Below are 12155 nucleotides of genomic sequence, written 5' to 3'. Positions count from 1 at the left end.
TAGTAGGAATAGGTAGGGGGATAGATTCTGTATACTGAAAGTAGAAGTAGTAATACAAGATAATATAAGGTCTAAAATACGACCTGAAAACCCAGTGGCTCCCAGGACCTTAGTTAGAAATTCCCAATTGACCCTATCGTAGGCCTTGGCCATATCGATTTTAAGAGAAAATCCTCCCTTTCTGGATTTAGACTTGGTCATGGAGTGAATGATTTCTTGTGTTATAATTATATTATCCATGATTTGACGCGAAGGGACAAAGGCACTTTGAGTCCACATAATACATTGATCCAAGTAAGGTCGAATTCGATTCGCCACTATTTTAGTGATGAATTTATAAATTGAGGTGCATAGTGATATTGGCCTGAAATCAGAGGCCATACTCGGAGTAGAACTGAAAGTTGTAAAATTTATAAATTGAGGTGCATTGTTAATACTATTTCTTTTGTAACAAAAGACGTCCAACTAGTAATAACTATTTCAAATTAGGTCAGAAACTTCGTCACAGTAGAACTGAAAGTTGTAAAATTTGTCACTTTATCTACTAGTCTTTCTTATTGGTATTAGGTAGAGAGAGAGAGAGAGAGAGAGAGGGGAAGAGAATAAATACTTTGACAAGTAGAAAAAACCAAAGAAAGCATATTTCTCACGTGGAAGATTGTTACCAAATATTAACATGAGGACGAAGTCGCCGGCCGCCTATCATTTTCTTGGACCAACATCATTACCCTAAAACCTGACCACCTGGCATTTCTGTCTCCTCTTATGCTGCATGATGGTCCAACCTGTCTGCTCAAACAGATATCCATGTCATCTTGTGGGCCGTCCTTGTTTCCCTTTTAGGTGACCACGTCACTCTCTATGTCCCTTTTCATGCAAGTCCTATGAGAAGACTTTCCTGACTTGGAATTTCTTATAAATAGACTTAATTCTCACTTTTATCTCTACCAAAACCAACTCACACTCCCTCCAATTATCTCCTCTCTAGTTCTTTCTCCCTCTCTCTCTTTCTCTAGCCTAGGTCTTCTTATCAACAATGGCAGATTCCAGTGAGTTAAAGAAACACTCAAAGGCACTTGAATTCATTGAGGAGATGACAAAGAACGTTTATTCAGTTCAAGAGAATGTATTATCTGAAATCTTGAGTCGTAACGGTGACACTGAGTACTTAAAACGTTACGAACTCGGAGGAGCAACAGATCGTGACACGTTCAAGTCGAAAATACCAGTTATTACTTATGAAGATCTTCAGCCTGAAATTCAACGTATTGCTAATGGTGATCGATCTCCCATCTTATCTGCTCACCCCATCTCCGAATTTCTCACTAGGTATGGCCTGTTTTTTTTTTTATTGTAATATTAGTCTTGTTTCTGGGGAAGACTCCACGACCTACCTAATACGAAGTTTGACTTTAGATCTCTAGGTCAATCTCATAATTACTTGTCCCAACCGATTACGAACTTTCCTAGTCTGATATCAGCAGTTATTGATATTGTCCAACACTTCTGATACCGAAGTCCAATGAATTTAGATTTTGTTTATGGATAGGCCTCCACGAGCCCATCGAAGTAGTACTACCCCTTACTAAATATGAATTTGATTCAATGTTTGTTACATATAGCTCGGGAACTTCGGCGGGAGAGAGAAAATTGATGCCTACAATACAAGAAGAATTGGATCGTCGTCAGTTACTCTATAGCCTTCTTATGCCCGTCATGAACCTGTAAGTTTATGCACATAAATCAAATATTCACATACATTTATATATAAAATAAACATCTTTAGGAGTTTGAATTTTTCAGAGAAATAAATTATTAACTTTTTTTATTGGAACAATTTCAGGTATGTGCCCGATTTAAACAAAGGAAAAGGACTTTACTTCTTGTTTGTGAAATCGGAAACAAAGACACCAGGAGGTTTATTGGCTCGACCGGTGCTAACAAGTTACTACAAGAGTGAACATTTCAAGACTAGGCCACACGATCCGTATAACGTCTACACTAGCCCAAACGAGGCTATTCTCTGTCCTGACTCTTTTCAGAGCATGTATACTCAAATGCTTTGTGGTCTCTACCAGCGTGAAGAAGTCCTTCGAGTCGGTGCAGTGTTTGCCTCTGGACTTCTTCGTGCCATTCGCTTTCTTCAGCTCCACTGGAAACTACTTGCCCACGACATCGGTACGGGAACTCTGAACCCTAACGTTACTGATCTATCAATCAGACAATGTCTACTCCAGAAGCTCGATTTTCTTAAACCGAACCCAAAGCTAGCTGAGCTTATAACTAGAGAGTGCAAAGAGGAGAACTGGGAAGGTATCATTACTAGGATATGGCCTAATACCAAATACCTCGATGTCATTGTTACTGGTGCCATGGCTCAGTACATCCCCACTCTCGACTATTACAGCGGTGGTTTGCCCCTGACGTGCACCATGTACGCGTCATCTGAGTGTTATTTCGGCCTTAATCTCAAGCCTTTGTGCAAGCCGTCTGAAGTCTCTTACACCATCATGCCTAACATGGCATACTTCGAGTTTCTTCCCAATGAACCCTCCTCGTCATGCATCTCAGTAGCTTCATCACCAACACCTCGCCTGGTTGATTTAGGCGACCTTGAAATTGGTAAGGAATATGAACTTGTCATCACAACCTACTCCGGTCTGTGCCGCTACCGTGTTGGTGATATACTCCGAGTCACTGGGTTTTACAACTCCGCCCCACAATTTGCCTTCGTAAGAAGGAAAAACGTGCTTCTGAGCATCGATTCTGACAAGACAGACGAGGCAGAGTTGCAGTTAGCCGTAGAAAATGCATCAAAACTCCTTCGAGATTCTAATACCAGTGTAGTTGAATACACAAGCTACGCAGACACCAAAACGATACCGGGCCATTACGTTATATATTGGGAGTTGTTGATGAAGGACCCCTCTAACGGGCCGAGTGAGGAGGTGCTGAATCAGTGTTGCTTAGCCATGGAAGAGAGTCTAAATTCAGTTTACAGGCAAGGGAGAGTGGAGTGCAACTCAATAGGAGCACTAGAGATAAGGGTAGTGAAGAATGGAACATTTGAAGAGCTAATGGATTATGCCATATCAAGGGGTGCATCTATTAACCAGTACAAGGTGCCAAGATGTGTTAACTTCACACCCATCATGGAACTGCTTGACTCTAGAGTTATCTCGGCCCATTTCAGCCCATATCTCCCACGATGGGCCCCCAAACGCCGAATCGACTAAGGGTAGAATTTGAACCCTTTTGGGCTTTGGCTAATGAGGGACCATGTTGTTTTTTCTCTCTCTTTATTTCTTCCTCTTTGAAAGTCTAGTTGCTAATTAGTGTGTTTCAAGTCTCTTTCATATATCTATTTTGTAGTCTTTTGGTATTGTTTTGTGATTTTGTATATCTTGGTTTGAGGAGTATAGTAGGTATGTTGATTAATGGATGACTATATGTTTGTAATGTAATAAGGATGCTCTCTAGGTATACAATATGTTCTTACAAACCCCACCCACTAACATTCTTGACTTGGTCCATTCACTCGAACTAAGTCGATTGTTAAATACACACAAGATACGACCGATCACTACGACCACCTTCACAAACCACTACTATATTCATCTCCATTCGTTAACCAACCACCACCACGACCACTGTCTCTATGTTCAACTCTCTCTCATCCTCACCACCACCATCATCACAGTCACAAATTTAGGCTGTATGGGCTGTAGCTAGAATAGAGGTGTCTATAGAACTCTCCTACCCCAAAGTTGTTAACCCAACCCCCATAATAAGTCTTTAGGGCTTACAAAGTTGCCGATAAACTTTATGGACCTATGGGGCACATGCGGTTTCACCATGCCCACCCAAGTCACACTTGTGCCCTGATCAGTTGACTGTACCAAACTACCAACTCAATTTTTAGCTCACATACATTGAAAACGTACAGGAGAAATGTTATATACACTTACCATTTCTACCTGCCACAATCACATATCCTTTGACCTCAACAACCTTATATGTGAGTGTATGCAACAAAAAATGGTGGGCGCATTTAAAATTTCCCAACATATCATAAGCATATTTATATTTACCTTTATCAACACCACCACAATCTTTGGCATTTTAACATTTTTTTTTTTTGAGAAATCTACTACGATTTACGTTAGTCGTTACAAGGCATTGATACATCATGAAAATGTGATGAGCACGATAACCGCCTAATTTAAACCAGAATGAAAGAGACCTTTTAACAAAATCCATGGTGATAGAAAGGAAAAAACACCAAAATTGACATGTTTTAGTAAGTGGGACTCTGTCAAAAAGATTCCACCATCCATGTGTATTTCACCATCTTTCTGTTATGGTTCCAAGAATATTTTTTTGGTGTTCTTTTGTTTAAGATATTCTCTTCTAGTTCATATCAGTGGAGGTTTTATATTTGAGCAAAAGTCATTATGTTTAGTTACGTGGATGTATATATTGATTTTATCGGAAATGATAACTTTTAGCAGTATACCCCGAATTTTTGGATTATATGCATCTTGGCGACTTATTTCCTTGTTATCAAACATAATCTCGTACGATGGTTAGTCTATAAGCACCCCTTCTTTTAACCTTGGGCCTCCATCCCTCGTAGAGCTTCGCGGATTGGGGGTAGTCCTAAGGCACTTTCATTGGGCCAAATACATGCTGAGGAACACATCAAATTCAGGCCAGTGACCTAGTCCGAGGTCCACGGAGATGGTGATGAAAATGGTGGGGTTAAAACAAAAGGATCGGCCGACTTTAGAGTCACCCCTCAAACAAAAGTACGGAACTTTTTTGGCAATGTGGAAAGTTAGTAGTCAACACTTGCCTGCCCAAATGGTTGAAAGTATTGACATAAACTTCAAAACCCTAGAGGTCCTAAGTTCGCCCAAAAGAAGTGAAATAAATTTGTCAGGCTCTAGACCTCTTTTATTAATGGTTTAACTTAGGCGGTTATCGTGCTTATCACATCATATATAATGCCTTGTAACGACTAAGATCGTAGTCGACTTCTCAAGAAAAAAAAAAAAAAGAAAAAAGAAAGAAAGTTAGTAGCTGGATCGGGTCAAAATTCTAAACCGGGTCGTGGACATCATCATAGCCCACTTCCCTCTTGTATATAAGGCCAATAATCTACTACGATAGAATTTTGCAGAAAAAGGAGACTACGGTGGAACGAGGGTTTGAAGATTAAAGCATCGGTGGTTCACGGCATCGGCGGCGGCGGAGAGTAAGATCCTCTTTTTATTTACCTGAAGTTTTCCCCTTCCTATTTTTCCTCGATTCATGTATTATTACTATTCTTAGTATGTAAAAGCTTTAAGATGGATCAATCGATTCTATCTTGGATAAGATTAGGTTTAGGTTAAATTTTCTGATGTTGATTCTTGTTTGTAGGTTATTTGATTTCAATTCTATTCATCTTTAGGTATAATATAATACTCACTTGATTTTGTTCTGATTGGGGTTAGGGTTTCGTAAAGCTCTTTGAGAGAGAAAGAACTTTACAAAGAAGGGTATTTATTTGAGGAGGTAAGAAGGAGCAGCCATGACTGGGAAAGCGAAGCCAAAGAAGCACACAGCAAAAGAGATTCAGGCAAAGATGGATGCTGCCCTAACTAACAGAGGTGGTGGTAAAGCAGGAATGGCGGATCGAACCGGAATCGAAAAAGGTGGTCATGCTAAGTATGAATGCCCTCTCTGTAAAGTTACAGCTCCAGATGTTAAAACTATGCAGATACATCATGAATCTAAGCACCCAAAGATTCCTTACGAAGAAGATAAGATCATCAACTTGCATGCTGTTAAGGCTCCCGAGACTTCTTCTAAACCTAAACCAGGTGTTCGTGGAAGTCTCAAGAAATAATCGCCAAGGCGACTAAGAAGAAGAGGAAGAAGTACTCTCACTCTGGTATCTAGTACTAGTACCCTTTTTTTTTTCGCTTTTAATGATTTGATGGATGTTATGTTAGAACCATTACTTGTTGCTTCTTCTTCATATACTTCTACTAGGAGTGAGATATGTTGAATCTTGTGTGCTATTACTACTCTTATTTGCTACCGAAAGCTTGCTATCTATAAGGAGGGTTTTTAAAGAATAATTATGATCCTCGTTTCATGGTATATGTAAGTGTGTTAAAAAACTTTCAAGGCGTACGCCTCAAGGCTCGCATCGAGGCGAAGCAGTAACCTGATGCCTCGAGGCGTACGTATTTGAACTCGAGAATAAAAACGTGTGCATCCAAAGTCACCTGTTACTTTGAGTTGCTGGGCAACACAAAAATATTAGTAATTTTGTTTTTATAGATTCCAATGCCAATATCGCTCAATAACTTGCGTCTCCTTACCTTATGCTGTATAACATTAGCTTTGTATATTACATGTGTTGGAATTAGGTCCGACAGGGGAATTATCAAGAAAGCTATTTATTAACAAGGGAATGTCTTGGAACGGGCACACGAGGTAGGAAGGTTGAGGGACTTTAAGGCGTTATGAGAACTTAGTTAACATGTTCGGCTATAGAAGCTTACCCTTTTTTAGGAACGAAAGTGTATGACATTTCTTCTGTAGGCAATGAGTGGGTTAGTTTTCGTGTGTTTTGACTATGCATTTAGATCATAGATATTGATATCCAACCCCAATATTGCAGGGAACTTGTAGTTAACCTTTTGTTCTTTTTTTTGCTCTCGCTGCATCATATAATAGCTTGGACATGCTGCATGCTTGACTATAAATGTCTATGTTTTAAATCGAAGATTGATTTCTAGCATGTTTCCTTTTACCGCAGCAGCTCGTTAATAATCCTGTATTGTTGTTTCTAATTCTTATTGCACTAGAAATTGATTCATTCTTAGTGTTGTTATTATGTATCTTTCGGTTATTTACCATTAGGGTATAATAGAACAGACATGGCAGCATGATTTCCCCATAATATCTCGGAAGATTACATGTTTCATACGTCCGTCATCTTCTTTTAGCTTTTGTTCTTTTGTTATTGTGTTCCTTGGACGTACTAGTAAACGAGAAATGGAAGAAGCCATCTATTGTTTCGTTTCTACTAAATTTAAAATTGTAGTTACACAAGTTCTCATCAATGTCTGGTATGAAACTTAGAAGTTCGACAACATGTATTCATTAGGCATATATTTGTCTGTGCGGGTTTGTTATTGTTCTGTTTTTTATGTAGAGTCACTCCATTACCACAGGCCATGGTTGAAAGTATCTATTTATATATATTTTTGTAAGTGACTGTTTCTCGTCTGCCGTTGTTTCTAGTAATACCAATTACCAAATTTTGAGTGAGTTTACGAATCGAACTTCTAAGGGGATCGATTACAAATTTACAATCGCATTTTATGAAGTTATTTGTCTTTGTTATTGTTCGACTGCGTTTTGCTTTCTGCTATTGTTAAACATCGTAGTAGTTAGATGTAGAAGAAGGTATTACAAGTCAGATATATCACTGATATTTTGGCATGATATATGGCAAGTATTTGTATACTTGACAAGTTTTACCCTAGTAAGTAGTACATTGTATCCTATCAAAACCCATTCCCCAACGTTAGATACATGGGGTTTCGACTTGTATTTATTTTTTTTGGTGAAAGGAGGTTAATACCTCAATTTTATTAGCTATTAGAGCTTGAATTCATGTTGGACAAATCTTTCTCCAAACTGACTTACAAGATAATTCGGAATCTGATAGATTTTCGTAGTCCGATTTAGATCGCTATTATAAGCACTTTTAGCAAGAGTATGAGCCACATTATTAGCTTTGCGATTACAGAAAAAAAGAAGTCATTATTTTGTAGCCTTGAAGTTTTTTGTGTAATTTCCATGATAAGTGGTCTGATTCTCCAAAGGATGTTGTCCTTCTCCTTCGAACAAGCCTTTATAATAGTCATGACATCCCCCTCTAGTAGACAACCATATTCCGACAAATTAAGCGCTAGTTGGACTGCCAATCGAGCTGCAATAGCCTCGGCCTCCATTGTCGACCATGCATTTGTTCTACTTGATAAAGCCATTATAAAGGTTCCTTTTACTTTTTTACACACTGCAGCTGCTCCCGCTTTGTTATTGTAATACGTCCCATCGAATTTGATTTTTAATAAACCTCTTGGAGACGGTGGAGTTATTGTAATACGTCCCATCGAATTTGATTTTTAATAAACCTCTTGGAGACGGTTCCAACAATCCACTTCTTTCACCACCAATTGATCCGTATGATGTTCCATGTTGGTGTTTCCATTCGAGAATTCAGTTTGCATATCTTGAGCTGCTTTAATAATTTTATACCCGTTGAGAAGTATACCTTCGAAAACACAAACATTTCTAGCTTTCCACATAAACCACATCACATAAATCCGAAGTTCAATTACCCCTTCTTCTTCCTCATTACTTCCTAGCCAACGACATGACAATTGTTTGAAATTTTCTTCACCTTCCTTGCAAATACTACAAAGTTTTGAAACTTAGTATTATATTTAAGAGCTCTTGATTTAGTAGGGAGAGCCTCATTTAGCACCCTCTATAGAAAAAGTTTAATTCTTGGAGTTAATGTGAATTTCTTCCTTACAACATTCCAACTTACGTCATTAAAGAGTTCTACTCTTCTTGAAGAAGATGGTTCGAGGTATATAATGATTTTGTAGTGAACTCTCCTTTCAAAGTATCTACCAAAATCAACCTATCGGTGTTATTACTTCTGGATAACGGTATTTCATCAATTGCTTTCGTCGACACTTCATCAAATAAATCATCTATATCCACCTTCTTCCACTGTCCATGCATATCTATAAGGTCTTTTGCCAAGAACACATTTGGACCCTCCATATCAACTTCGTTCTTACTCGGTCTAAAACCTCTTATATTAGGTACCCATGGGTCTTCCCATATACGAGTACTATTTCCATCTCCAATAGAATAACACGCGCCTTCTTTCATGAACTTTCTCATCTCGAGTATACGTCTCCAAATGAATGTGGTACCCGGTTTTGCTAAATGGTCCCAAAAAGTTTTCGTTCTTGAGATATTTGGCCTTCAATAGTTTAACCCACAACGCTTCCGGTCCTGAAAGGTATCTCGAAGTTAAATTTTCGACTAAGAGTGACTAACAACACCCATATCTCTAATGCCCAATCTTTCTGACTAGCTTGCATTTTATCCCAACTCAAATAATGCATCTTTGCCTTCTCATCGCTATGCCCCTGCAAAAATTCCTTTGGATTTGCTCAATTTTTTCCACCACTGCTTTTGGAATAATATTTGTTGAAAGAAAATAAATAGGAATTGACGCAAGCTCGCTTTTTAATAATATCGTCCACCCCGCATGTGAAAGAGTTTCTTTTCCATCCCATTAATTTATTTTCAATCTTCTTCAAAACAAATCATAAGAGGCAATTTTGTGTTTAGGTTTCAATAAATAATTCCCCAGATGAATGTCGTCTTTCTTCATCTCCTTCTCTCCCAATAATTTCAAAATTCTACTTCTTCTGTCGGAACTGCAATTTGCACTAAATTGTATTTAGGATTTCTGATAGTTGATTAGTTGCCTCGAACACCCTGCATATGTTTCTAAAATACTCATCAATTGCTCCACATTATAATCTGATGCCTTCCCAAAGAAAAATAGGTCATCTGCAAACATGAGATGACTAATACTTGGCGCGTACCTATTTACCTTAAGTCCATTGTAAAGTCCACATCTTTATGCCTGGACCACTAATTTAGTGAGAGTTTCAAAACAAAGTATAAATAAATATGGACTTAAGGAGCATCCTTGTCTAAGCTCTCTCTTACTAAAGAAAAAACCTTCAGGCCTTCCATTCAATAATAACGAAATGGAAGGTGTAGATACACAGTTCATAATAAGTTTATATGTGTTCGCTATAATCCCATACTTCTTCAGAACTGCACTCAAGAAATCCTATTCTATTCTATCATAAGCCTTTGTCATATCAACCTTTAGCGTAAAGGCTTCTTCTTTCGCCGTCGTAAGTGAAATAGAATGAAATATTTCTTGAGCAATTATAATATTATTTGTGATCTGTCTCCCTGGAACAAAAATATTTTGCACTTCGGAAATAATATTTCTTAGCAATGGTCGAAGACGATTACTGATAATTTTTGCTACTATACGATAAAGTACATTGCACAACGAAATAGGTCTGAAGTCGACCGGAGATTCTAGTGCCTGCACTTTAGGAATAAGAGCAATAAAGGTATGATTAAGCTTACCTGGTAATATGCCTGAATCGAACATATTTTTAATTTGACGAGTAACTACCTCTTTGATAACTGTCCAACTCTTCTTATAGAAAATTGTCGACTACCCACCAGGTCCTGGAGATTTACAAGCTTTAATTCCATTAATAACTTGTCATATTTCCTCCATTGAAGGTGCCTTACTGATTAATAAATTCCCTGTAGCTAAAATTGGTCTCTCTGTTAATTCTAAACCACTTGGGAAGCTTGATACATTCTCCGGCCTTGAAGCTTTATAAAAGTGGTTTACAAAGGTGGTTGTGATTACTGACGACTCCGATGACCGACAATGGTTTGGCAGTTTGACCGATAGTATACTATTCTTTCGTCTTCTATTTAATACGGATAGGTGAAAATTTTTTTGTATTTCGATCATTCTCCTCAATCCAAAATTTCTTTGCCCTTTGTCTCCAAAATACTTCCTCTAGGTCAACATCTCCATCTTCTTTACTACCTGTTTTTCCTCTTCAAGATTCTCAATAGATGGAACTCGAGCTTGCACTTCTAATACCAACTTCTCGGTTTCTTTAATTTGTTCAAACAACTGCCCCACTGATTTCTTGCTAATTGAGTAAGTTGTGTGTAAATGATCCCCTCAATAGAGCCTAACTTGGAAGAAAAGATCACCACTTAAAAATATTTTCAACTTCATGTATCCTATCAAATATTTTCCTGATTTTGAAAAAGACCACCACTTAAAATTTTATGATATACCAAACAGAGCCTAACTTGGAAGAAAAGAAACTTAAGTTTTTTTATTTTTTGCACCCTGAATAGAGGATAATTTAAAAATCCAAAATTGGGTGGATAATAAAAAATTAGGCCTAAATCTGAATAATGTTTGGAAAAAAATCATTTCGATAAAGTATAACTTCACCCTTATGAAGTTATGAAGTTTTTCGTCCAAATCAACGTGAAAAATATTTTTAGGCGAATCTTATTAGTTTGCTGTCAATAATTTTTTAAATTTCTGAACATTTTTGATAAAAATTGTTTTGTAAAAATATTTTACTTATTTTGCATTTGACAAACACATTAAAACATTTATACTAATGAATTTTTAATTTGTATTTTGTGAAAATTAAAATGTTATGTATATAATCTTTTGTATTTGACAGATCTATTAAGGAAAAAGTCTGTTTATAACGAAATAATTATATGTGTTGTCAATACATAAGGGTAAAAAGGGGATTGTGGGAAATTGTTAATATATGTTGTCAACAGTTTAAAACACGTTCACAAAATGAGTTTTTTACAATAAGTTTTGTAAGCGAGATTCTTTTCTTATTTGGGCTTAAATTTTAGATTTTTCATGCATTGTTTCATAATAAATACCACCCTTTTGGGAACGAAGAAAATTTTCTATAGAAAATTTTTTGTTTTTATTTTATTTTGTTCATTCAACCGCTATTTCTTTTCCGCACCAGTAATGTATTGTCTAGCTACCATTCTCAACTAACTCTAATTTTTCATTCTAGGTATTCTCTTTCCCCCACCATCAAAACTCCTGGTCACTACCACTGTTTCTTTTTTTACTTGGCTCGATGCATTCGTTTTGTCTTCTATTTCTATCTATTTTACTGAAGGAGATGGTCTCCTCCGTTGCAACACCAACCTAGTTTGGGGATATTTTTCGTACGAACTCGAATTGGTTATGAAGGACTTCATTCCAAATCAGTTGAAATAGTCAGAACAAATAGAGAAAAAAGAGACGAAGGAGAGCAAGAGAGGGAAGAGAAAGGAGATGGTGGTAGGAGTAGGAGGCGATAGACAGAGTAGTTGTTCGGTGCTGAAAGAGACAATTGTTGCTTCGGAAATTTTAACAAAATCTATAATTCCTTTTTTAAGTTTTGTACTTCGAA

The 12155-nt window shown here is 37.3% G+C and overlaps 2 protein-coding genes across 3 annotated transcripts; both read left to right on the top strand.

The window, feature by feature from the left end:
* The first annotated feature begins 944 nt into the window (after positions 1-944).
* On the top strand, positions 945-3483 carry LOC147569948 (putative indole-3-acetic acid-amido synthetase GH3.1). Its single transcript, XM_086656501.1, has 3 exons — positions 945-1329; positions 1623-1724; positions 1844-3483. Exons 1-3 carry the CDS (start codon positions 1037-1039, stop codon positions 3234-3236), a joined length of 1788 nt encoding a protein of 595 aa, XP_086512627.1. The 5' UTR covers positions 945-1036; the 3' UTR covers positions 3237-3483.
* A 1547-nt stretch (positions 3484-5030) lies between these two features.
* Positions 5031-11427, top strand: LOC147569947 (zinc finger (C2H2 type) family protein). Of its 2 annotated transcripts, XR_015231368.1 has the most exons (3): positions 5031-5257; positions 5499-7679; positions 10911-11427. XR_015231368.1 is itself a non-coding variant. In XM_086656506.1 (2 exons), the coding sequence occupies exon 2, from the start codon at positions 5576-5578 to the stop codon at positions 5891-5893; it is 318 nt and encodes a 105-aa protein (XP_086512632.1). In that variant the 5' UTR covers positions 5170-5257; positions 5499-5575; the 3' UTR covers positions 5894-6150. The 2 variants fall into 2 exon arrangements, 1 of the variants encoding a protein (XP_086512632.1); XM_086656506.1 differs by lacking the exon at positions 10911-11427 and having other exon boundaries at positions 5170-5257; positions 5499-6150.
* The last annotated feature ends 728 nt before the right edge of the window (positions 11428-12155 follow it).

Source organism: Eschscholzia californica, unplaced genomic scaffold, assembly GCF_041429995.1.
Source record: "Eschscholzia californica isolate CP2 unplaced genomic scaffold, dmEscCali1.0.p SCAF_1, whole genome shotgun sequence".
NCBI classification, from domain to species: Eukaryota; Viridiplantae; Streptophyta; class Magnoliopsida; order Ranunculales; family Papaveraceae; genus Eschscholzia; species Eschscholzia californica.
Note: the sequence above shows the minus strand (reverse complement) of the source record. Positions and strands in the feature narration are given on the sequence as shown.

Bases quoted from the DNA above. Each gene is read 5' to 3' on its own strand.
- LOC147569948 (XM_086656501.1), top strand. From the start codon at position 1,037: ATGGCAGATTCCAGTGAGTTAAAGAAACACTCAAAGGCACTTGAATTC. The intron at 1,330-1,622 runs GTATGGCCTGTT...TGTTACATATAG, and splicing joins ATCTCCGAATTTCTCACTAG to CTCGGGAACTTCGGCGGGAG. The intron at 1,725-1,843 runs GTAAGTTTATGC...GAACAATTTCAG, and splicing joins CTTATGCCCGTCATGAACCT to GTATGTGCCCGATTTAAACA.
- LOC147569947 (XM_086656506.1), top strand. From the start codon at position 5,576: ATGACTGGGAAAGCGAAGCCAAAGAAGCACACAGCAAAAGAGATTCAG.